This window comes from Macaca nemestrina, chromosome 11 (assembly GCF_043159975.1).
Source record: "Macaca nemestrina isolate mMacNem1 chromosome 11, mMacNem.hap1, whole genome shotgun sequence".
Lineage (NCBI taxonomy): Eukaryota > Metazoa > Chordata > Mammalia > Primates > Cercopithecidae > Macaca > Macaca nemestrina.
Genome location: NC_092135.1, coordinates 76,039,398 through 76,066,307, shown reverse-complemented (window position 1 = coordinate 76,066,307; position 26,910 = coordinate 76,039,398). Strand labels below are relative to the sequence as shown.

Here is a 26,910-nt window from a genome sequence, read left to right as displayed (position 1 = left end):
GGCAAGATTTAGCTCATTTCCTTGCTATACAGTGTCATATGCATTCTGTTCATGGACACTGGGGTTGTTTCCACTTTGAGGCTACTATGAATAATACCAAGAATGTTTTTGTATGTGTCTTTTGGTACACATATGTACACATCTTTGTTGGATATATGCTTAGAAGTGGAACTGCTGAGTTGAGGGCATATATATATTCAACTTTAGTAGATACTGTCAAACATTTTTCCAAGTGGTTGAGCCAATTTGCATCAGCAGTTCTTGTTGTTTCACACTGTCACCAGTACTTGGTATTGTCAACATTTTAATTCTTGCTGTTCATACCACTGTTAGGGTAGCTTATTGTAGTTGTAATGAGTAGTTCATTGATGACTAATACGGCTGAACATTCTGAGTTTTAAAAGATTCTTAAGCTTAAATTAACTATCAAATTAAAAAGAATATTTTAATATTTCTTTACAAAATGAATCTATCCACTCCTCCTGTCCTCTGCCAAAACAAAACAACCCCAAAACAAAACTAAATAAAACTCCCCAAACAAAAAACCCTGCCCTCCTCTTGGTCTTCTTTTGTGAAGTGCTTGTTCAAATCTTTTGCCCATTCAGTTACTTATTTCACAATGAGGTTATCTAGGCCAACTGCAGAGAACTGGCAGACTCTGAATATTGCTTTCAGTTCTTTCACAGTCTACTCAAGTAAGTGCTGATATAATATCCAGCAGGTGGTCAAAGGTGTTAGACTCATTTCATTTTCCCAGGAAATCCCAGGAGGTCCGTCAGATCTAGGGTAGAAGAGGGTAAGGGACTTCCTTGCAATAAGATCAAAGTTCTCAGGGCAAAGAAGCTGAAAAGAACATTCTGCGCCGCCCCCCCCCACAGCGCCCCCCATCTGTAAGTATTCTAAATCAGCTGATGTGCAGAGGCTAAGACATCTTTCTGTGCTGGTTATGTCACCTTTGTCATTCATACTCTTCTGGTCAGAGGCAGGATCTTTTATGACTCCCCTACCGAGGTGAATGCCAGGTGTGGTTCTCTTAGTCAAGGAAACCTCCAACATAGTGCAGCTTCAGGGCCACTAGTGAAGGAATGCAGAAAGAAGCCTATTACGACCAGACTCTCAATAGCTGTCTCAAATTAATAGTATAGCCTTCTCATACATAATGAGTGTCAGAAGATGGGAGGCTAAGGTGTCATCTTGTTTTATTTGTTTTTGTTTGTTTGTTTGAGACGGAGTCTCGCTCTGTCGCCCAGGCTGGAGTGCAGTGGCGCGATCTCGGCTCACTGCAAGCTCCGCCTCCCGGGTTCACGCCATTCTCCTGCCTCAGCCTCTGGAGTAGTTGGGACTACAGGCGCCCGCCACCACGCCTGGCTCAGTTTTTGTATTTTTAGTGGAGACGGGGTTTCACCATGTTAACCAGGATGGTCTTGATTTCCTGACATCCTGATCGGCCCATCTCGGCCTCCCGAAGTGCTGGGATTACAGGCGTTAGCCATTGCGCCCCACCATCATCTTGTTTTATTAACAGGATGTTCCGATGTAAAATTGGAGTCAGTCATTTTTTAAAATCCTACCCCTTACTAGGATTCTACTAAATTTCTGTTTAGTAGAAATTTTTTCTAGTTTCCACTAATCTTAACCTAAGCTTCTATGATTGATACAAATTTTCTTCCTACTTAATATTTTCAAGGATGTTTTTGTAGAACCCTGAGAGAGGAGGTTTGCAGAGGCTTGCATTTACACTAATAATTATTATCTTTCTTATTTTCTAGATGAGAAAACAGACCCAAAAACGCAATGTGGGTATATGAAACTCACTTTTGGGGAACTAAAGGCTAATAATATCAACAAGATCTAGAAGACATGATAAATTTCCGCTACAAATAGCTAAAAGCTATTAAGTAGAAGCTGGGTATTCCAGGTACATTGCTAATCTTTAAGGATGATGTAAGGGAGATTTACTTCCAATTTTTTTTTTGTGTGTGAAATACCTCCTTTGAGTTAACATAGTAAAATAAGGCTGTAGGGACTACATTACAGTACCTGGTAAAGACTCCTTGTTGCCTGTGATTCCCAGATATTCCTAACAGGACTCATCTCCTACTACTTTTAGCCTAAATCTGGGATATTGCCAAAGCAGATCCCCCTGTCCAGTGCTCTCAGCAACTATTGTAGATTGTTTCTAAAGTCAGTCCTTTTAAGTAACAGATTAAAATATTCTTCTCTACCCTCTTCAAAATGGTCATGCTGGCACTTCTATTGAGTTACAAATGTACTAATATAGAAGAGGGAGGAAGTCTTTTGTGCCAGTGGGGCAATGAGATAAGAATGTAAAAAGTATCTCCTAGGGCCAAAACCCAACACAATGGATAGGCTTTGTTTTATTTGAATTTTATTTTTGAGATGGAGTCTTGCTCTGTCGCCCAGGCTGGAGTGCAGTGGCAAAATCTTGGCTCACTGCAACCTCTGCCTCAGTCTCCTTCGTAGCTGGGATTACTCCAAGAGATTCTCCTGCCTCAGCCTCCTTAGTAGCTGGGATTACAGGTGACTGCCAGCATGCCTGGCTAATCTTTTTGTATTTTTTTTCAGTAGAGACAGGGATTTACCATGTTGGCCAGGCTGGTCTCAAACTCCTGACCTCAAGTGATCCGCCCACCTCAGCCTCCCACAGTGCTGAGATTACAGGCATCGGCCACTGCGCCCGGCCCACATAGGCTTTGTTGACAAAGAGAGGAAAACAATGAAATTATATATTTTTACATATCAGAACTTCTAGTAAATTAGTATATAACTTTAAAGTAGATGACTTTAATTTTTTTTTCTGGCATTAAAAAAACAACAAAAAAAACATAGCAAGCAAGCAAACAAAACCCTTAAAAACTCTTGAGCTAATGAATGCTGTTACCTATGTCTTGTTAATGCTAGAAAATATTGATAATATATGAGGAAAAAAATTAGTTGTAACATCATTACTTACAAAATCAGAAAATAATTTGGAGAAGAATTCAGAGAACATAGTTTCACAGAAGTTATCAGTGGAAGCACTTAGGTTATTCTTCTGTGCTCAGTATTTCTCCCAATTTCTTTAGAAAACAGTACTGGTACTTGCCTTTTCACACAGTTCTTGAGTTTTGTACCTCATATACAAACAACTGTTTAAAAATGGTCTCCTGATGCCTTCCTTCTGCCACTTCTGCAGCATTTTGGTCAGACAGGCAGTTTCTAAGAGTCCCATGTGGTGCAGCCTACGTTAGCTAGCTCACAGGGACTTTGACATCCAGATACTGCCTTCAATTCATATATGACAGTCACAGAACTCCCTTTTTCTCCGATAATTACTCAAATAAATTTTCACAGAGCCTGGTAACTTTCTCAAAGTATAGTGGGAGCTGCATTGTCTACTAAGGACAAGACTTTTCTACCTTAAATAAAGTCAAAGCATGGCCATTGTAATGAATGAACTACAACTGGATATTTTAACTCAATATTTCTGTCTAATCTCCTACCAATACCATACCTTCAGTTCCCAGGATCCATGTGTTCTTGAGCTACTGTTTCTAGAAAAGGAAATAATGCAATCCATTTATTAGAATTCATGTATTAAAATGGAACTTCTTGTCTAATAAGGATGACCATTTTTGTTTTCTCTTTACTGAAATCATATGTAAAAATAACTGCCCTGAATTTTAATAGCGCTTACCATCCACATATGGAACAAAGCCTGCATGTGGCTATACCTCTAGGTGAAAAGGCAATAGATTTCACTTGTTCTTGCCCTCACTGATTTTCAGCTTTAGTATTTATTAAAGCTATTGAAAGTTACAATGTACCTATAAATCAAAAGGTTTTTGGGTACATCAAAAAAGCATTCATTTTACAAGAAGATTCATCTTATGATTGTAAGAACACTCACATACATACAGAGGTATTTCTGTACCCTTTTGATTATTCTATTTCAGTTTTTTTGACAATGATAATTACATCTCCTTCATACTCCTTTGTCATTTAAAACACCTAACATGTACCTATGTACTTCTTCAGAATCGCAATCTTTGGTAATTTAGTCAGACAATTCACTTAAAAATAAATGTAAATAAAAATATTAGGTAAAAGCTATGAATGGCCTAAACAATTACTATCCTTTACAAACATCAAAAAATACTCACTAAGATAAAAAAGATGGCCTGTTATTTGTGCGACTGTGTTTTTCAATTTCTTTTTTTTTTTTTTTTTTGAGACAGAGTTTCGCTCTTTTTGCCCAGGCTGGAGTGCAATGGCGCGATCTCGGCTCACCGCAACCTCCACCTCCCGGGTTCAAGCGATTCTCCTGCCTCAGCCTCCTGAGTAGCTGGGATTACAGGCATGTGCCACCACCCCGGCTAATTTTGTATTTTTAGTAGAGATGGGGTTTCTCCATGTTGGTCAGGCTGGTCTTGAACTCCCGACCTCAGGTGATCCACCTGCCTCGGCCTCCCAAAGTGCTGGGATTACAAGCGTGAGCCACCGCGCCCGGCCTGTTTTTCAATTTCTTAATGCAATTCATATTTACTGATATTAAACTGAGGAAAAACCAGATGCTTAATTCTAAAAAATGCCCAAGGTAAAAAGACTAGGAAACAACTTCTCCATGCCTTTCTATTACAACAGTCCAACCTAAGGTCCAACATAAGAAATCTCCTTGGGCCAGTATATTCCAAAGTTAACATCACTGACCACCCCATCATAACCACAGCTTGTTCAAAAACTCACCCCAAACCTGCAGAACCAGTATACCTACATTTTAAACAAACACTTACAGTAATTCTTGTGGACACCAAAGTTTAAGAACTACAGTTTTGGCTGGGTGCGGTGGCTCATGCCTGTAATCCTGGCACTTTGGGAGGCTGAGGCGGGCAGGTCACCTGAGGTCGGGAGTTTGAGACCAGCCTGACCGACATGGAGAAACACTGTCTCTACTAAAAATGCAAAATCAGCTGGGTGTGGTGGCACATGCCTGTAATCCCAGCTACTTGGGAGGCTGAGGCAACAGAATCGCTTGAACCCGGGAGGTGGAGGTTGCGGTGAGCTGAGATCGCAGCATTGTACTCCAACCTGGGCAACAAGGGTGAAACTCTGTCTCAAAAGAAAAAAAAAAGAGCCACAGTTTTAGGCATTTCAAACACCATCATTTCTGTCTCAGTGCCTTAAATTAACATTGGAATGCTGCAATTTATCACCAATGTTTATCACCACCTAGTGGTAAAGTCCCTTATTTCTACTTTCCATGGGTTCGTTCATACTGAATAGGATCCCAATTAAGAGAGGACAAAATTCAGAGAAAGCTAGAATTTTAGAGTAATAATTTCCTGGGTATTTTTCACTACCTTTTTATCTATGGTAGATTAAACCTGTGGAACTAAAAATACTGAACATTTTCTAAGTGTATTTAACCATGAAAAATTCTTTCTAGTATTTCAAGGAACATAGTTTGGAACATGTTGCTTTAGAAGCAGCAAATTTGACAGTTGCTTTCAGCAATTTACCATACAAGACCTCAGTTAATTAATTTACAAGAAGGCTTTAATCAGGCTTATTTTAAATGTTATTTCTTATTTTAACTACATACTTGAGAGGTTTATTGAGATGTATTATTATTTTAAAAAGTTTTAAAGAAATATATACTAATAAAACTCCACTGTGTTGGCAGTTTTAATAACTAACATTTGCTGGGCATCTAAGTATTTATATATTATGTTCTCATACTCAAAGTGCATCTAAGAAGTAGACATTAAGGTGAAGACATAAACAACTAGATTACTAAATGCTATTTTTTAGGTTCTAGAATTTCCTCATTCTAAGAAAAATCTAATATATTCTGGCTTTTAAAATACAGTTTTAGGGATCAACTTCAAAAGATAGGAAGACAGGACCAAGGCTAAAAAACTGAGAGGATTAAGATGAAATGCACTCTGAAGCTGAAGTAAGCATTGTTTACTGAGACATGCAATTGGGAAGGAAAACAAAACAACAGGTTGCACTGGAAAAGCAAAGTGTTTTGTAGGTAGAGAGGTATCATACAATCTCTTTAAAATTTATACTATGATTCAAAGAAATACATCTAGATAAGGCACCTTACTCTTAACCACAACTGTTTGCTGGGACTGGCTGCCTGACTGGTAGAAGGGAGAAACTGGGATCATTTAATTTGAATAGAGAATGTGGAGGGCTGGCCAGGTATATGACGGCTACCATATGACAGATTCAAGTTCTCCTAGAAAGCCCAGTGAAATACTTTAATAGGGGAAAACTGTAGGAAATAGGATCTTATCTCAATTGTGAAGATTAACCAGAGATGCAATGGACTCAGGTAGGAGGTAGAGAGCTCCTTTCTGTAACTAAGTGTTACTTTTACACTATTTAGATTAACCACCTGGAAGAAATATTTTTGAGGTAATTTGAGCATTACTTACATGGCAGAGCCAAATAACTTGTAAGGAACAATTTAATTCCAATCTGTGAAAACTGAACTATATGTACCGTAAATGAGTTTGGTATAACTACACCTATTTTTTGGTAATTAATCCACAGCTCCCCTCATTTAGGTTTTTCATTACTTTAAAAAAAAAATTAAAAACAAAGAAACGGAGGACAGTGGCTATTCACAGGTATAATAACAGCACTCTATAGCCTCGAACTCCTGGGCTCTGGCACTCCTATTGCCTCAGCCTCCTGAGTAGCTGGGACTACAGTCACGCGCCACTGCACCCAGTTTTGCTTTCTCTTTAAAATACATCCTCTGACTCACAGAGAGATACCTGGCCCAATTCTTATCAGCAGTTTTGCCTGTGATGATAAGACTAAATTTTCTTATCTAAATTTGCTAAAATCACTGACTTTTAAAAGAAAAGATTTTAGTTTTCCAGTGGAGATGTCCAAGTATAAGATACTCAATTATTAAGATTGCTGAATTTAATCTTTCATCGTTAGTTTGAGTCAGAATGTGAGTATAATGAGGAGATAATTATGTTTTAACAAATGCATATTATTTATAATACCTTTTTATAAAAAGTGCCAAATGCTTGATTTAGATATACCTTTTTGATACATATCAATTCAACTCCAGAGCTAATAAATTTTTTTTGTTAAAGTTTTAAAAATACAAGCAGAATAGATCCCTAATTTTAAATCTTTATTTAGTTTTAGTTTTTATTTTTGAGACAGGGTCTCGCTCTGTCATCCAGGCTGGAGCAGTACTATTGTGGCTCACTGTAGCCTCGGTCTCCTAGGCTTAAGCAATCCTTCCACCTCAGCCTTCTGAGTAGCTGGGACTACAGGCACACACCACCACGCCGGGCTAATTTCGTAATTTTCTGTAGAGACCAGGTCCTCTATGTTGCCCACGCTGGTCTCCTCTTGAACTCTAGGGCTCAAGTGATCCTCCCACCTTGGCCTCCTAAAGTGCCAGGATTATAGGTGTGGTGAGCAAACCACCCCCAGCCCTAATTTTTAATCTTTAATTTCAAAATAACTATACCTCCTATTGTAGTCTGTTTTGAAAATTCCTTACATTTCATATTTTTGGAGTGGCTATTATTTCTATAAAGATAAAAATGTCCATCCCCCAAAGCCACTGACATTTATTTAAATTTATTATCAACAAGTTTCAATTTTTTTTTTATCACTGTTCCCTTATAATCTTAAAAGAGCTTTACAAAATTACCAACACATTTTGGTATAACTAAAAAAAATACTGTATAAAATATTTCCAATGATTTTGTCTTTTGTCCTTAGATTAAGTGTAAACAGTTAAGCTCCATGTATAGATTGAGTAGCAATTACCATATTTTATTGACTCTAAGATGCAATTGATTGAAAAAAAGCACCTTTTCATGTTTTATTAAGAAAGAAAATAAGGTTGTTAATTACATTATGCGATACAACTGATATCGAGATGCTTCTACTTTCAGGGGTGTTAAAATGAGAAAGATGTGCATCTCAAAATCAATGACATATGTCATTTAGTCAAATTCTAAAGACTGTCTATTGAATTTTTCCATTCTTGTCTTTCACATAAATAAGTCATCATTTAGTTAAGCAAAGAAAACTTTATTTCTGCTACACGTAACAACATATTGCTCTAAGGAACAACTACTATATTCGTTTTAGCATTAATGTATGGATTCAAAAATACATGTCAGCAATCCCTGCTTCCCAGACAAAACAATGCTGTACACAGACTATCAGGTATATGAAAAAAAAGCTGTCAACTGTCCACAGGGAATGCGTCCAGTCACATTTTCAGTCAGTCAGCTGAGGATTATGTCATTATTTAGTCTTTGTTCTGTAGAAAGAACACAACACAAGTATGAAAATCATCACCTGAAAGGAAAGGAAATAACTGTTGTAGTAGTCCTAAAATGTTAGGAATTGTTCCTTTATTTCAATATACCCAATGTTATCTGCTTAATCATAGCTGCCCCCAAATAAAACCAAACTTACTCAGAAGGGCGATGCAGGTGCTGAATTTCTAGAGGGAAAGTGTTGTGAATTAATAAAAAATCCGATTCTCTGAAATACTAAAATTTGTATTTTCCTCAAATAGAGAATTACATTGTGGTTATCAGACCCATCTCAAAATAGAACTCAACTACTTTCAATGTTATATCCTTGGATCAGCTGCTTCTATTTCCTGGGCATGACTCACTTAATCCCAGGCCCATACCTCAGAGATAAAATAAACCAGCCTTCATGAATGGTGTTTGCAGCCTCTTAAAAATTAAAGAAACAAACAAAAAAGTGCACCTACCCCCCAAAACTTGTCACAATCATATAAAATTTGGGAAAGTCTTCCACAGTATTTTATCGAACCTTAAAATAAGGTAATATATTTATTTAATACACCAACAAAGAAGAAGAGTCTCATAACGGAGTCCATTGTAAATAGAAGATCCGCAGCAAAAATAAAAAAGCCATGCTGCAATTAAAAGAAATTCAAAACCGTGTAGCTAATCATATCCTATCCAAATAGCCATTTCAACTAACCTGACCCCTATTTTATCTCTGCCCTGAATACGTGTAACAGTTCAAAAAAGGGAAAAATGATAGATTAAAATTTTTGTGAACAGCCATGCTGAATATGCAATTCCTCTAATGTAGGAAATTGGATGAGTTTCAGGGAAAAATGTGGTATTATAAGGCTTAGTTCTCACAGTACCAACTGGCCATGAGGTAGTTTTATATCATTATACTTTTAGTTTCTGATCATTTGGATGTCATTATTTTAGATAAGAGGACATCTCAAAGGTTTCACTGAAGCTACAAATGCAAGAGTTTTAGCTTAGACTTGCAAAGCCTTTTTTTCATTTTACAAGGAATTTTGTTGACTCATTGTCTCTCAAAAGCCCTATGAGAAAACTGGGGCTCAAAAAGGCAAAGAGGGTCAGGTGCAGTGGTTCATGCCTGTAATCCCAGCACTCTGGGAGGCCGAGGAAGGCAGATGACTTGAGCTTAGGAGTTCAAGGCCAGTCTGGGCAACATGGCAAAACCCTGTCTTACAAAAAAAAAATTACCCGGGCATGGTGGCACATGCCTGTAGTCCCAGCTACTGGGGAGGCTGAGCTGCGAGGACTGCTTGAGCCCAGGAGGCAGAGTTTGTAGTAAGCCAAGATCAGGCCACTGCACTCCAGCCTGGGTGACAGAGTGAGATTCTGTGTTTAAAAAAAAAAAAAAAAAAAAAAGGCGTAGAGACCAGCTCAGTCACAGTTAAATGGCTTTTTATTTTAAGCCCAATAATCTCTTTAACATGTAAATAATCATTAGAAAAGGTTCAACCATAAGAGTAATTTTATAGTTTTCTATACTGAGAAGTCTAAAGTCTATATTATTGTCCTTTTTAAGGACAAAGATTTATTGAGTAAAAGCAAGAACTATTTCCTATTCTTGAAATACTCACAGACTAGAAAAAACACATTTTTTGCATGCTAGAGAATAGCTTGTCCAAACAGAATTCATTCTTAACATTTTATCCATAAACAGGAAAAAATGCTTGCTAATTCTTTCTCACTGCCAATTTAATATATCCAGGGTTAAATTGCTAACAATGTATGGTACGATGAGAGTGGTTTTGTCATTTAATAAAACATTTTAAAAGATTTAAAAATTAGGATTATTCATAATGGGCCCAATGGGCACTTTCTCTTGTCAAATGCCTTCTATGAAGGAGGAACTAATTATGTGATCTGTTCTAGGAGAGGAAGGGTCATCAGCAGTGATGCCTGGCAGGATTCATTCTCGTATGTGCTAGCTCACACAATTGGTCAGAAAGAAAATCTTAAGTGAAAAAAATAAAGGTTTCAAGCCAGTAACTTCAAACTGAATTCAAAGTGCCTGCCATCTACTACATTTGACCTATAGTAGACTTGGAAAGTTGGTGTGTGTGAACAGGAAAACAGCTTCCCCTGAAATTCAGAATTATTTTACAGAATAAAAAAAGCCAAACTTTAGGCTGGGCACAGTGGCTCATGCCTGTAATCCCAGCACTCTGGGAGGCTGAGGCGGGCAGATCACGAGGTCAGGAGATCGAAACCCGGTAAAACCCCGTCTCTACCAAAAACACGAAAAATTCGCCGGGTGTGGTGGTACACGCCTGTAGTCCCAGCTACTGGGGAGGCTGAGGCAGGAGAATCGCTTGTATCCAGGAGGTGGAGGTTGCAGTGAGCTGAGATCTCACCACTGCACTCCAGTCTGGGTGACAGACCGAGACGTCTCAGAAAAAAAGATTAAAAAAAAAAAAAGCCAAAGAAATATTTCCCCAAACCACACAGATATAAACTAACTGTCACAGTCAAAGAAATTGTAGTTTGATTTTTGGAAACTAATAAATAAAATAGGAAATGGAATTCATATGGCTGTATGTATCAAAATTTACAATAAAGAGTTTTTGGTAAATTGTTAGGTTTTCTTAAAAAATACATATATGCACACGAGAATATTTTCTGAAGGTACTGTTTTAATGCAAAAACTCACAAATATAAGTCCAGAAAACACCAATATTTAGGTTCAAAAGGTCCAAAAATGATATATTATTTGATATTGCTTTTTAGGCATTTCATTAGAGAGAAGTCAAAACATTATCTTTCTAAACGACTGTTATAAATTACCTCAATTCATAACTCAAGACACCAATTCTTCAAGTTAAAAATCTTTAGAAGTATTTCAATTTTTTTTTTTTTAAAGCAATCCTTATTCTAGCACTGGACAATTTTAAAGTTTATATAAGCACATAATAAAAAGTCAAATTCTTAAAATCTAAGATTTCACAAACAAAAAACAATTATCTTTCTAAACTGAAATGTGGTTTTATTTTATAGAAGGGCAAAAACATTCTTCAGTAAATGTCAACAATTTTTAAAGTTTAAATAGTTGCAAAGCTCTTTTAACTGACTACTTCTAAATCACTAAAAAGAAAAGTTCATAAAGTACTTACACATATTCCTCATATACTATTTACTCAATATGTTTTAAAATTCAGATTAAAAAGGGCTTACCTCAAGAATCAGTAAGTTCTTTGCCGTTTGTTAGACTCTTCTCTTGGCGAATCTGCCAGCATAACTTTAAGTCTCACCCCATTCAGAATCTTCCCATGTAGAGTGGCAATAGCGTCATTAGCACTTATTCTATCGGCATACTTGGCATACCCCACATTTTTTCCTGATACAAGGTAAACTTCGATCAGGTTACCAAAACGACTGAAACAAAGTGAAAAAAATAATCAACCAAAATTGATAAATACAGCTTCTCAGGTCTAAAATTTGGAGTCCATTCTTAACTCCTTTTTCACCCTTCTCCCCACATCTGACATCCAACTCATGTCATCTTAAACATCTCAGTCAGTCAATTCTATTCATTCTCATTCAGACCATCATCTTTTCCTTAATCTAATTCCTTTTTCACTAGTTTCCTTACCCCTGGGCTTGTCCCTCTTCAATCCATTTCCCACTCTGTCTTTTCATTGATCTTTCTAAAACATAAATATGATCATTTACTCCCTAAAAGTCCCCTCTGCAGCTCCCCACTGCCTCCATGGTGACAACAAATCCCTTAAGACAGCTCGAGAGCCTTTCTGACATGGTCCTTGGACTCTTTAGTTTCATCTTCCCTAACAATCTCTCAAATTACCTATATAATAGCCCTTCTTTTATATTCTCTATGGCAGAAATAACCATGCACACTCCCAGCTTTCACCTGTGGAGAAATTATTTTTATCCTTCAGGTCTCCACATACACCTGCCTTCTTTCAAGGCTTCTCAGAGTTTCTAAGGTAACTGCTCCTCCTATGTATCTTACACATTCTTTATCACAGCAACAATCACACCGGGTTGTAATTTTCTGTTTACCTGTCTGTTTCCTACATGAGATCAGCTCTAAGATGACAAGAACTATAATGTCTTGTCCATTTAATATTTTGTTTACATAATGTCTCTTGTACTTAGCACGGTTCCTGCCTTGAACAAAGAAGAGGTTCAAGAAAAAAACTAAATATATCAGTTAAATAAAGGTCAAAACACTTGAACCATGTCCTGATTTTTTTTCCTTTTGAGCCTCAATATACTATCACATTATGTCCCTGATATTTTGTGCAGTTCTTTAACAAGTTTTCTATCTATCTAATTCACTAACATTCTTATAAGGCAAATGGGAAAAAGGCCTAAAAGAAAAATCGAAGAAAGGAGTTATGTTAAAAACACAAAAATAAATAAGAAACTTCTCTTTTTTATTATAAAAAACATTTATATGTATTTCCCTACAATCAAGTAATTGTTTACACAATGCAAATGGATAACCCTTAAGGATCCAACAATGCACCAACAAAACAGAAGATGCTTAGTAAAAAAAACACTAAAAACAAAAAGGGTCTCACTCTGTCACCCAGGCTGGAGTACAGTAGCACAGTCTTGGCGCACTGCAACCTTGACCTCCTGGGCAAAAGCAATCCTGCCACCTTAGCCTCCCAAGTAGCTGGGACCAAAGGCATGTACCACCATGCCTGGCTAATTCTTGTCTTTTTTGTAGAGATGGGGTTTTGCCATATTGCCCAGGCTGATCTTGAACTCCTGAGCTCAAGCGATCCTCCCACCTCAGCCTCCCAAAGTGTTGGGATTACAGGCATGAGCCACTGCACCAGGCCCATTTTATGTCTTCAAAAACAAAGTAGCAGGAAATTCTGTAGGGAGCCTTAGGATGTGTGACTGATAAACAAGAGAAGAAAATAATCAGAAATTGAAAAAGATGATACAAATGAGGAGTTTTTAAAACCAGAGAACAAATCATCTCTACCTGATAGGTACTGGAGGAAGGAAGTGTCTAGATTATGAGAATAATTAAATTACTAGTGTAAATAAAATATAACAAAAAGTGTAACTTTCTTACCAGAATATATCTTCTAATACGTCTAAAGGTAAAGGATGAGGATTAAACACAATAAAAAGTCTTTCTTTCACAGGAGTTTCAGGAGGGGCTTTTTTTTTGCATGATGGAAGTACAACATCTGTCTGGATTTGAGGCAACTGTGATCCAGAGCTTCCTCCAAATTGCTGTTAACAGGTAAACAAGAAAAAGAAAAAAATGCCCTTTACGGATTTTTGGCCAAGAGCTAAAGACAGATATGTATCATGGCATCTATATGGTCTTCCACTATAGCTCTGAAAATTTTCTTACATAGACAATCAACAAAGTATGATTTCTCTTCACATTTATTTTATATGCTATTGATATATTATAAAGGTTAAATTCTTACCTACTTACCATAAGTTGTTGCTGACTTGGGTTATTCCACACCATTGATGCAAGCTGTGCAGCTACCATCTGTGTTGCCATTTTTCTAAGGAGACTGGAGACAATAACTGATAATTTACAGAAAACTAAAAATATTCAGTCTTTTAACAGTAACTTGTTTTGTGTGACTTTCTCACCTGAGAGGTCAACTGTTTTCTATTTTTATTCTTCAAGTCCTATCAATCATGTACACTCAAAGCTCGGCTTTAGACACTCCTGGAATGGTACTTACTCTGTTGCATTACTTCCATCATCAATGAAGGAAACACCTATTCGATTCCCAGGAGGGTACTGAAATCCATGTAATTTGTATTTTGCATAAATAGCTGATGCTACATTAAAATACTGAACCACTCCATGACCTAAAATAGAGAATATGCAGAAATGAAAAAGGAAAGCAGATTGAGTGCCTAAGGCCTATGTTACAATCTATCTCAAAAGTGAAACCATATAGAACTCTAATATCACATAACTAGTAAATACAGAGTCAAATGTATCAGAAAACACAGTTCTGTTATCATATGTGCAACAAGTGTATTCCTACAAAAGGAAGAAATAATTTAGGGAAAAATATGAACATGATATTTTAAGGAAAATGGAATATTAACATACACCCTGTCTAATAAATTTAATTTTAGGATACTGGCTTTTCTTATATGACACCAATATACTTAAAAGTCTAAATTTTTATTCTTTGAAATCTACTTTGAAATTTTAAGATTTTCCCAACCATACTGGGTAGGAAATGGAATGAGAAGTGATAGTTGAAAAGAATATATACTCATCCTGGCTATCTGCAGCAGTAGAGAGAGGAAAAGTGATTTGAATGAAAAACAAAAAGATAGGGAACAGAGGATCTCAGATCACAAGTGACATATTTTACATTCCTTTGGAGAGATTTCTGCCAAAGGGATGAATTTCAATTTAGGAGGGTGATGCTGAAGGCAGGGACAATGTTATAATGCATTCCTTAGAGAGCCCAGGAGCTTGTGACACAATCAAAAGGTTTTCACATTTATAATACAGACCACTGGGGAAACACTTATAATTTATGTTCATCTGGAAACCCAAGCATCCAATATTTTAATGGAATTAAAATAAAATGCAGAAATCAAATGACCATATAAAGTTAATTCAAATGAGATTCGAACTATATGATGACACCTCTCTTAATAAAAAGATGTTCCAATGACACGTATGTTTCAGACACATCCAACCAGAGAAACAAAACAGGAGGTACAGGAACAAACACATTTCAACATACCAGATAAAAGGGAGGGAACAAAACAAAATAAACACAACTTCACATGCATATAACAAATGTGCCAGAGAACACAAAAATGTGTACCTAGAAGTCTTAGAACGGAGAATGACAACATATGATCGGGTTAAGGTTGGGGATGGCTCAAAGACAGCTCTACAAAAAGACTAGTGCTGGGTCAGGTACTAGTGAGTATGTAGGGGTGTCTGTATGAAGGGTGGAGTTACCTTAGTCCTGTTGGTCCACATGACCAAACTCACATCACTACCTCTGTGTCAACAGCCATGTCACTCTAAAAGGACTAAATCAGGTATCCTTACAAAACTGGAAGAAATGCCAACCAAGTATGATTTCTCTACCACCCCTCACTAACAAAGAAAAAAAAAACACCTTAGATTTACTGAATGCCCTATTACATGCCAGAACTTGCATTAGGTTATTTTACATATATTATCTCTAATTCTTACCCAACCCTGGCAAAGAAAGTGTCAATGATCCCATTTTACATATGAGCAAAGAGAGGCTCAGAGGGGATAAGCAAATTGCCAAGGTCTCAAAGCTACATGCCACTGCTGGGATTTGTACTTGATTCTGATGCAAAATGGAAGGCCAAACTTTCCCATTATGCCACAATGCCTCCATTAACAAAGAGCCTTAATAAAATCAAATGCTTAAAACACAAAGATGGGTTAGCTAATGCTAGATAATGGGTGTAATCAATTAACTAATTAATAAGTTCAAATGGCTGATATTGGAGTCTTGCTTCCACTGAGAATTGGAAGAAGCAGAGAGAGAAGTAGGGCATTTAGATGCTTGGAATGAACGGAAGGAGGGATATAAATTTAAGAGAAAGAGATCTAGGGATGAATGAGGAGGAAACTTTGTGAGTTTCATAACTTTGTCTAGCATTAACCAAAAGAGTACACGGAGACAGAGGCTCTATCCTGAGGCATTTTTTGTTGTGCAACTGGAATACAGAATGTTATATTTTGTGGGAGTTAAAATATATTTTACAGTGAATAATTTTGTAAAAAGAAGATATATTTCCAGGGCTTTGTTTATTAAGGTATCATCATATTTTGAAGTCTAAAGTAGAGAAAAAGGAGAGATCAAATTCCTCTCACATGAGCAATATCTGACATAAAAGTGCCACTGGAGAAAAGCCATTTTAACAAAACTCTGTGTGTGTGTGTGTGTGTGTGTGTGTATATATATATATATATATATATAAAAATGTGAATGTTATTTTACCATAATTTGAATAAGGATCTCGTTGAACTTCACAATATTCCAATCCTGGTACTATATCAAAAATGCTGAAAAGCTGTTCTTCAGTGAAAGGAACTCTTGATACAACTGACAAGCGTTTGGAGATTGCTTCCTGGCCTCGGCTGTCATTCTTGTCAAAACTTGAAAATTCAGATTGTTGTTCTCCAACAATATAAAAAAAAGTAAATCTTTAGATTTCTACACAGCCAACAATTCACTTAACATTTTAAATACTAGAATACAAAGAGTCCATTGTACTGAATAAAAGCACTGTATTTTGTAATAGGCTTCTGGTCATCAGAACTACTGATGAGACTAATGACAAGAAAACAGACAACTCTCCCCACTGCCCTACCTTTAATGCAGAAATATAAGAAGAAATGCATAGTCTAATTTCACAGAAATAAGTTTAGTATGCAAAACTGAAAAATATGGCAAGTATTTTACCTGAAAGTTTATGTCAAATAACATTCACAGGCCTTACTTTCATTACCCATTTTCCCCTTTTTCTATTAGAGCTTCTACTTTTACCATTCCTCTCTTTTCTGTAGCCCTAATTTTAAAGCAGCAGTAGTTCTGGGACAAAATTTTAGGACTCATACTGAGAGGATATCTACATATGTCTTTTTAAGTTTTTGGTCAGCTGTACAGCGGCAGAAGCTCACCCAAAAAAGTGGCGGTGATATGTGGCAGTGGCAATAGTTTCTAATATGAGGAATGCGTAATTAAACAGAGAAAACTATAATTAGAAATCAGTTAAACAAAATAAGTATTAAATATTAAGAACTTTAGGAGTCATAATCCACTTTTTAGGAATAAAAAAAACCTACATTTAAGATTTTTATTCACTAGGTGAAATTTATAGATGCCCGATAACAGAGTATTTTTTAAAACCCAAGTTAGATCGCATATACTACATTATACTATTAAAAGTAAAGGTCGCCTACTTACCAAATGGAAACATATTTACTCTAGGTTCATGTCCCAAAGCCTCTTGCCTCATATTACTATAATAATCTTGTTCAGAGGATTCAGATGCTTTATTTTTAGGTTCAGCCAAGATTGCTCTAAAACCTGAAAAGAAAACCCATGAATTTCAAGTTTCATAGCAAATTTAACATACCTGCAAATATACTTGATTGCTAGTGCCTGACTCAGCTTTATAAATATAATTGTACAAAGGAAAATCTATACAATGGCCATCTCCTCCAGACCTACTTCTTTGCTTTCTGGAAGATGGCAAAGAGTAAATGACAAACAGCAAGTATACCAAATTATGGGTCAATGTAGACATGAAAGATCAGCAATTCTATGCTATCCCTTCCCATCTTCCCCTGTTACAGATAATATCATCATTCATTCACTTAAGCTCCTCAACATCAAAATCCTGTAGGGCTTCTTCATATTTAACCTGTCACCAACGTTCTTCCTTTGAAATGCGCACAATTGGAATATGCTATCTTTTACCCTAACTTCCCTGCTTCTGTTTTTAATTTAGATTCTCTTCAGTTAATTACAACAGCCCTTTAACTGGATTTTTTTTGCTTCTGGATCAAGGGTTCTTAACTAGGGGACCAAGGATGAGCTTCAAAAGGTGGGAAGACTCCATGAACCCTCTGAAACTTTAAATAAAATGCTTATTATGCATTTATGTGCACATGGGCATATTTCAAGGGTTCAGTTTTCTTCACATTATTCAGTGGCTTAAAAAGGATAAAACCAGCTCGTTTGAATCCTTCTCTGGAAATCTATCATTAATACTGTGGGGTTAGATCAACTGTTCTTACTTTTGTCTTTCTAAACAATCTACAAAGGAATTCTAATGCGGACTAACCTTGAACTTTTCCTAACCTCCCATATATTGTTCCCATGTTCCAATGTACCTAGTTAACTGTGTCTCAGAATGTCTCAACAGAAATACTGTGCTTTACTCAGACAGCTGCCTTCACAACACTAAGCAAAAGACATGTTTATTCCTGGCATGGTGCCTCTGCTAGCACTGCTCTCACGTTCTGTCCTGCCTACTCGACACCAGACACAAGTCCTACCCCCTTGGCATGTGTTGCCACGCTCATCCAGCACACTTGTTTTTCACCACTGACAGACTCTACCATACACTTATGAACATTTTTTTTTTCATTTGGCAAATTCTTACTGAGTCTACTATAAATGGCAGTTACTTTTATAGAGAGCTTAATAAATCTTTATTGAGGGCCTATTATTGTACTAGATACCTGGAGTGACAGACTAATAAGACATACTTCTTGCTTTCAAAGAGCCTTTTAAAAAAGTTCTTCCATTATTCTTTATTTTTTGCCTATTAGATCTTGGCTACCCAATACAGCTATAAATTCCTTAAATGTGAGGGCTGCCATATACTTCATCTGTATCTCTCTACTTAGCATATTGATCAGTATACTGCAGGTACTCAGTTAGTGCTGGCTAAATGAGAAATTCAGAAGGATCTAAGAGAAAATTTTCATATGTACCTTCGGGGTATCGAAGAATTCTACTGATTAACAGTAATTCTTTCCAGTATGTGTAGATTTTTATAATGTCCTAAAATCCAGTAATTTAATCATTCTACATATCAATATACCTAACTAGAAGTACACCAACAAAGAATATTCTCCTTGACATCTTTAAAATTCTTATTCTTTATATATACAGCAACAACAGAAGATCACATTCATGTCATTCTAGCTTGAAATTAACCCTATCTATACCAATTACCTATGTTAGCACATCTTATAAATCTTATCCTTAACCTATAGGTTTATTAATTATACTTTATACTCTTTGGGATGTAGATCAAATATAAACAAATATAAAGAATATTTTAAAAACCCTGAAAAGGTAAGTCAAGTTTTTAATACATAAAATTCTAAAATACACTTAAAAAACCCTAAAAACCTATACAAATAATACCCAAGGTATGCATTTCACTTACTAAGTTAATGTAGTTGTTCTTATTTCTTCAAGATAGTGCCTCAATAAATGTTTAATCATAGCCCCAAAATATTTTTCTTCCTTGGACTGTAAATATTTAGCCACTGCTAAAATTACATTAGCAGATACAGTTATTATCAAAAACCCATATTAAATTCAGTTATTTAGAATAATCAGAAATTTTTACAAAAGTTTTTAACAATGTTAAACAAACATATCCTTACTTCGATCACAGTTTTCTATTGCTTGGGCAGCTTGTGATGGTTTTAAGTATCGTACGTAGCCCAAACCTTTACTTTCTCCAGTGACTTTATTCTTAATAATGCTGCAATACTCGATATCTCCATACACCTAAAAGAGTTAAAAGACATGATTTCCGGGGATATAAAATTAATTGAACAGAGTATTTCAGAACCAAAATGTTGTTTATATGTTACCCTTGCATGCAAACAAAGAAATAAACAGTATAAACTATGCAGATATTGCAATATGCAAATATGCTTATTTCACAGACGAGGAAGCTAGGCTTTAGAGAAACCAAAGAGGGACAAAGTCACAGAAGAAGAGTAAGAATTTGTACATGGTCTGGATAGCTCCAAAGTCTTGCTCAACAGTGGTTAAGAGCCAGAGCTCTGGAATTAAACTTTCTAGATTGAAATCCTGAATCAACCACTCATTAATTAGGCAGTTTACTTATTCTCTCTGTGCCTACCTCTTTATTAAATGGGCCCAACAGTAGTATCTACATCACAGGGTTGTTTAAGGGTTAATTGAAGTAAAACACGTAAAGTGCTTACATGGGGCTTGGAACACACTCAAAGAACATTAGCTATAATTACTTGTCTGTCTTCTAACAGGAACATAAATGATTGTGTATTCTTTTGAAGGAGTGCTTTTCAAAGAGTATCTCTAAAATATGCTGGTTCACTCAGAAAGTTACTATTCTGAGAAACATGCAGTAGTGCTTACTTTTAATGTTCAAAGAAATATGCAATATAATTGATATTATTTATTTGATAAATTCTTAAGTAATCAATTGTCAACTTAATTATCGTACACTAGATTAAAGTGTAATATTTGTTCTTTCAGGAAAAGATAAAAATTTATAAATATTTAAGGTAAAAAACATTTTCCTTACCACTGGAGGAGGCATAAAATATATGTTTTTGGTATTTACTATTTTTGAAGTATTTTATTGAATTCTCAATTGGGGTAGGAGTGAAAGTTTGAAAATTACTTTTTACTGCTTGTTTTCTTTCTTGCTTGTTGCCACCCAAATCATGGTAGGATTAGTAGAAAAAAGATAAAGAACTACAACTCAAAACAATTTAAAAATTGCTTTTTAATAATCTGTGTGAAAGCTTATCACTGCATAAGTTAATGGCTAAAAAGACTTAAAATTATCCTCAAATTTCATTTATATAGGTCAGAGCTATACTTATGTTTTCTTCTTTAAATATAACTCCTTCAAAGGCCCAATTTTAGGACAAAAACTCTTCAAAGAATAAGCCTTTCTGTGAATGAGTACCATGTCAACATACCATAGGCCTTTTCTAAATACTAGATAATACAGTTCACACACTCAGGTCTGCCTGATTCGCCTTTACATGCCAGGCAACAGAGGGGAGTGAAAAGAGCATGCTTTGAAATTTTAAAGACCAAGAGCAGGCTCCAGACTCCGATAGCCTGGGTTTAAATCATAGCTCTACGACCTACTAACTGTGTGACTTTACTTAAAAGTTTCTGAGTTTTATACTTCATTTCTGTGAATCTCTACTTTCACAATAAAGTAGGGGGAGACTACCATTACTGTTTTCTAGTTTTTATATATTCTTTAATTTTGAAAACTAATTTATGCTAGGTTTAATATTTAAAAAGTAGATTGAAATTGATGAAAACAGTTATATAATTCCCCACGACTACTCTATTGACCTTATTCCAATGACACTTCAGATTTAGTACCCATACAACCTGTATAGGACTATGAGTTATCACATATGCTAGCTGATTAGAATAAGTACCTTAAATTTTTCCCGCAGATCTTCCTCTGTGTAGGACTTTGGTATCATAACAAAGATTCTTGTAAGTTCTTCATCTTCAACATCTCGGTGACTTCCAGATGATCGGGACTGTGCAATGAAAACCTAAGAAACAAACAAAACTCCCAAAATAAAATAATGTCAACTATTTTCCCATTTCTTAAATTTTTTTCAAAAGCAATTATTCTTGCAATGACTTTTTATTTATTTATTTTTTTTGAGATGGGGTCTCGCTGTGTCACCCAAGCTGGAGTGTAGTGGTGTGATCATGGCTCACTGCAGTTTCAACGTTCTAGGCTCAAGTGATCCTCCCACCTCAGCCTCCCAAGTAGCTGGGACCACAGACACATACCACAACACCCAGCTAATTTTTTAACATTTATAGAAACAAGGTCTTGCTATGTTGCCCAAGATGGTCACGAATTCCTGGGCTCAAGTGATCCTCCCACTTTGACCTTCCAAAATGCTAGGATTACAGGTGTGAGCCACCGTGCTGGGCCTGCAATGACTTTTTTTTACGAGCTAATACCAATCTCTGCATTGTTTTTTTCCCAAATGTATTTCTACTTTTGCATTTGTTTTTAGCCAGAGCAATTTGAATAAATGTAATATAATAAATTAAAACACCATAAACAAGGGTCCTTGCATTGTTTGTTTCTCTTTCCTTTAAAGGGGTCTCTATATCTTGGTCTCTAATCCACTGCTGGTAAAGGGGGCTCTATATCATCCAAGCATGAAAAAACTGGAACTTATGAAATTCCAGAGTAGGAAGCAGCAACTAAGAAAACCACAGTATTAGAGACATATCCCTTTATAGTCTACTTCTAGTTATTCCTACAGTAAATCTATGCTATATGTCAAGCACTATATGAGTACAACTATTGAGTAACACAGAAATGGCCCACTAGAGTTTTGTGGCTGATATCAGTAATAAATGGTAAATAGGGAAATACAAATAGGGAAGCTTTAAGTATATGCAAAGACATTAGAGAAAAAAAAAAGAATCTCAGGTAAGATGAAATTGGAAGTGCCATCAGAACACAGATTTCTACATTTTAGAGGACTGAGGTGTTTCAAATCTCTGACAAAGGAGACAGTCTATGTAGAATGTATGTAAAATAATTAACCTCCTCATGGTAGATTTCTCCCATAAATTTTCACCTTCAAAGACTATGAGCGTTCATAGGCTCTAGATAAGAAGCATTCTTGCAAAACTAAAGCCAAGATTTTTTTCTTCTGTTTTCTAGGTTTCCCCCTTTCCGCCAGATAAATAGTTGGTCACAGAATAACTTTTACTTGGACAATCTTTTCTGGCTGAGGCCTGGTATGATAATATTCTTGTGTTATAGATCCTCTGAAACTTTGCAAAAGCAAAGTACGATAGAAATACTGAAGCTGAATTAATTTAACTGGAAATGCTGAAAACAACACAAGAGTGTTCCAGTCGAAGATGGCTCGAGCTGCAGCTGCTGAATGAAACTAGGCTGTTAGGGTGTGGTGGCTCACAACTGTAATGGGAGGTTGAAATGGGAGGATCGCTTGAGCCCAAGAGTTTGAGACCTGCCTAGGCAACATAGTGAGACCCTGTCTCTATGAAAAATAAAAAAATTAGCTGGGCATGGTGGTGCACATCTGTAGTCCCAGCTACTTGAGAGGGAGGATGAGGCAAGAGGATTGCTTGAGTCTGGGAGGTAGAGGCTACAGTGAGCTGTGATCAAGAAGCCACTGCACTTTAGCCTGGGTGACACAGCGAGATTCTGTCTCAAAAAAAAAAAAAAAAAAAAAAAAGAAAGAAAACAAATGAAACTAGACTGTCTAGCTAGGTACTACAGTGAAACAACCTTCTGGCTAAAACTGAATAGTCAAAAATGTGACAAAGAAAATAGTAGTTTATTTCTTTTTGGGAACAAGATCTTTAATTTCTCTGCAGCTAAAAGAGAAGGTACATTTCAGTGCTGGGCCTTTAATTTCTCTTGTAGAAATTTATCAGGGGAAGGTGGTCCACCAATTTCAAATATGGCACCTTTTCTTGGGTTGTCCACATGGGCTCTGTGGCCATGTTACACTCAAAATATAAAAACCCTCTCCATTAAGGTCATAATTGGACAGTGATGAAACACATCAGTCTACTACAGAGGTCAGCAAACTACAGCTCCATTTTTGGTATAGCCCATGATGTAAGAACTGTTTTTACAGTTTTTAAGGACTGTAAAAACTGTCCTTAAAAACTGTAAAAACAGACAAGGATTTGTGACAGAGACTGTATGTGGCCCACAAAGCCTAAAATATTTACTAGCCAGCCCTTTACAGAAAAAGTTTGTCAACTCCTGATCCTGTATGCTGTGACCCTAAATTAATTTTGTTGCTCTCCTATTCTGACACACTTCAGAGGGTTGGAGAGGTGGGAGGAAGGGACTGTTTACCGTGTTACTGGTATATTCCCAGGCTCCTTCTCTTTTGTGCATGGAGCAAGACTTCCAGAGACTGAAATATCTCTGAGTCCTTTATTTACATAAGTCCATAATAATACCATTCTCAATTTGGAAAACAATTTTTTTAAAAATTGAGAAAATATTTTTGTGCAAAGTACCAACAGAATAACATACATAGCAACTATTTACATGGGGCAGACGAAGGGTACAATTTAAGCAATTGCCAGATTCTCAGGACTGAGTCCTGATTTGAGATCACAGGGAGTAAGCAGTGACATCTTGGCTATTACCGATCAACAACAAGGACATATTGAGGGCTTACCCTGTGCGAGGCACTGTGCTGAAAGCACAGATTATGTCAAATAACCCTCAAAATGATCCTTCCTGACATGTGTCATTATCACAATGATTTGGCTCTTCTTAAGGCAGTTTACTTTGGTCTGCTTTCAAAGAAAATTTGCAGTAACAGAAAGGGTCAAGAACCAAATGTATGCTATTAACACTTTCAGAAACAGAGCTCGTTCAAAATAATTTTCCAAAACAACAAAATGTGATGAATATGTAACAGTGACCGTTTTAAACACCTGCACTTAGTATTATATACATGTATTCTTTTGTCTGGTACTGGGAAAACGTCCAACACCAGAGGTCCCCAGTTTAAAGTACTTTTGTCAAGTTGTTAACACCTCATCTCTACCTGAGGAAAAGCAGAGTTTTTCCGTTTGTTATAATGGAAATTCTGGGCATCTGAGAGAAGAAGGTCAGAAAAGTACTCAAAGTAGGCTAGGACGAGTTTGGCAGTGAACTCAAGAGCTGGTGGATTAGTGAGGGCGAGGGAGAGAGGACGCCCAGCCACTGCTGTTCTGTCACCCGGTGGCCGCGGTTGCCTGGTCCGCTCTCGGGGGGCAAACATTCCGCTTCCCGTCCCCTTCCCTGCAACCCAGCGCAGCTTCGTGGGAGGGGAGCCTCTCCTCAAAGCAGCCCCTGTCCCTACACCAGGTGCTGTCTGGTCAGCTGCCGGGAACGGATGTTCCACTCCTCCCTCACCCCGGCAGAGCGGCAGGTGAAGGGAGGTCCGAAAGGCCCACTCCTTCCCCCGAGGGCACCCCGACCCGGGCACCCGCACCTTGATGGGCTTGGTGTCGTTGGGGCCGAGGCACTGGCCATGCATCTCCTCCATGGCCCTGCAGGCCTGTGAGCTGCGGGCGAACTTGACGAAAGCAATGCCCTTGGATTCCTTAGTGTGCTTGTCCCGCACCACCCAGATGTCCTGGATGTCGCCAAAAGGCGAGAAGCGCTCCCTCAGCACCGACTCAGGCGTGTACTTGCTGATCACAAGGAAGATGCGGCTGTTGGGCGGTTCGTCCAGGCTGTCCACGCCCGGGCGGAAGCCCCCGCCGCTCGCAGAGCTGCCAGCTTCGTCCATGGCACTCCACCTGAATGCAAGAGCCTCAGTGCTCTTTGCTTCTGCGGTGTCTGCCACCGCTGCTGTCTCACACCCAGGCTTTGCGGGCTCGTTGCTCCGCTTCCGGGAGAGAGAGGAGTCCTGCGCCAGGCGCTGTCCAGCCGCGCAGGATGCGGCCTTCCGGGGAGCGGCCTGCAGCGCCCCCTGGCGACGCGGGGGACCCTGACGCAGTCTAAGTCTCCAACCCAGCTGAGCCTCAGCCCAAGTATCAATTGTGTAATCCTTGTTCCCTGCAGGCAGAAAAGCGCTGCCTACTGCACAGGCTTTCCCAACGCTGGCTTTACCCCACCCCTAAGGCCAAGGATTCTTTCCAGTGTTAAAGAGAAAATTATTCATGACACTCATTAGAGATGGTACAGGAAGGCCAACTTTGACAAAAGGAGACATGGTGATAGGTCCAGGGACAGCTGCAATGGGGTCTTGCAGTGGGAGAGAGAGATTGGACTGAATTTTGACTCTAATAAGGACACATTTCTAACCAAGAAGCTGGGTGGGAGGTCAGTGGATGGAAAATTACTAAGAGGGTACATCAGGGTTAAGGAGGATTCTGGCTAAACCAACTTGACAGGATACTTGCTGAAGGCAGGCCAGGGTGATTGATATCCATGGTGGTCAGATACTGGATTTTCACTACACTGAATCTTGCTGAAATTGGATTCTACAAGGACAGACAGCCCAAGATCAAGCCTAGTCAAGCAGAGGACTCAGAGGAGCCTAACTAAGTTTTGGTCAAAGAGGAGAGTCCTTTGTCATCATCTTGATCATAAGCTCAATAGACGATCAATATAGGACAGAGTTCAAACTACACAGCATTAGAGTGGAAAGGAACATTTGAGATCATTCCATTTCAACCTCATTTGTTAGAGATGAGGAAACTGAGGCCTATAGCATAGCCAAAGTAATAGAGATAAAAGTACAGCTAAAACCAGAACTAACTTGGCCGGGAGTGGTGGCTCACGCCTGTGATTCCAGCACTTTGGGAGGCCGAGGCGGGTGGATCACGAGGTCAGGAAACCAAGACCATCCTGGCTAACACGGTGAAACTCCCTCTCTACTAAAAAAATACAAAAGAATTAGCCAGGCGTGGTGGCGGGCGCCTGTAGTCCCAGCTACTCAGGAGGCTGAGGCAAGAGAATGGCGTGAACTCAGGAGGAAGAGATTGCGGCACTGCCCTCCAGCCTGGGTGATAGAGTGAGACTCTGTCTCAAACATGAACAACAAAAAACCCAGAACTAACTCCATCTGTTGATTTACTCAACTTCTACAAACAACCCTGGGGTTGGAGGGCAGTGAGGGTGGACTGCTCACCTGTGGAACTAAGAGAAATCATAGAGTGCAAGCAAAGTGGGAAACGCCTTCTTGTTAACAGGCCTTAGAGGAGAGGTCAGAAATCCAGTAGAAATCCAGAAACAAGGTCTCGATTTAGCAGTGGCATTGGAATGAAGTGAAAGGAATAAACCCCTACGTAGACTGAAGGCAGAGTTCTTCAAATGAACAAGTTCTGGTGCTAAGACCTAGGTTGCTATGAAGTCAACCAGATAAATATTTACTGTGCTCCAACTATGTGCCAGGCTCCATGCCAGGAGCTAGATATATAATGAGGAAAAGGAAAGACATGTCCTGAGGGCTTGTTTTCCCCCACTGTGGAAATCTGACATGTAAATATATAATGCAAAGTAATGTCAG

General features: G+C 37.8%; 1 protein-coding gene across 1 annotated transcript; it reads right to left on the bottom strand.

Moving 5' to 3' along the window:
• Positions 1–11,522: 11,522 nt before the first annotated feature.
• LOC105468960 (RNA binding motif protein 45) lies at positions 11,523–25,300 on the bottom strand. Its single transcript, XM_011719441.3, has 9 exons — positions 24,886–25,300; positions 21,310–21,432; positions 19,513–19,639; positions 17,291–17,413; positions 16,322–16,501; positions 14,042–14,171; positions 13,780–13,864; positions 13,405–13,568; positions 11,523–11,723 (listed from the first exon to the last, which is right to left on the bottom strand). Exons 1-9 carry the CDS (start codon positions 25,183–25,185, stop codon positions 11,531–11,533), a joined length of 1,425 nt encoding a protein of 474 aa, XP_011717743.1. The 5' UTR covers positions 25,186–25,300; the 3' UTR covers positions 11,523–11,530.
• Positions 25,301–26,910: the final 1,610 nt, after the last annotated feature.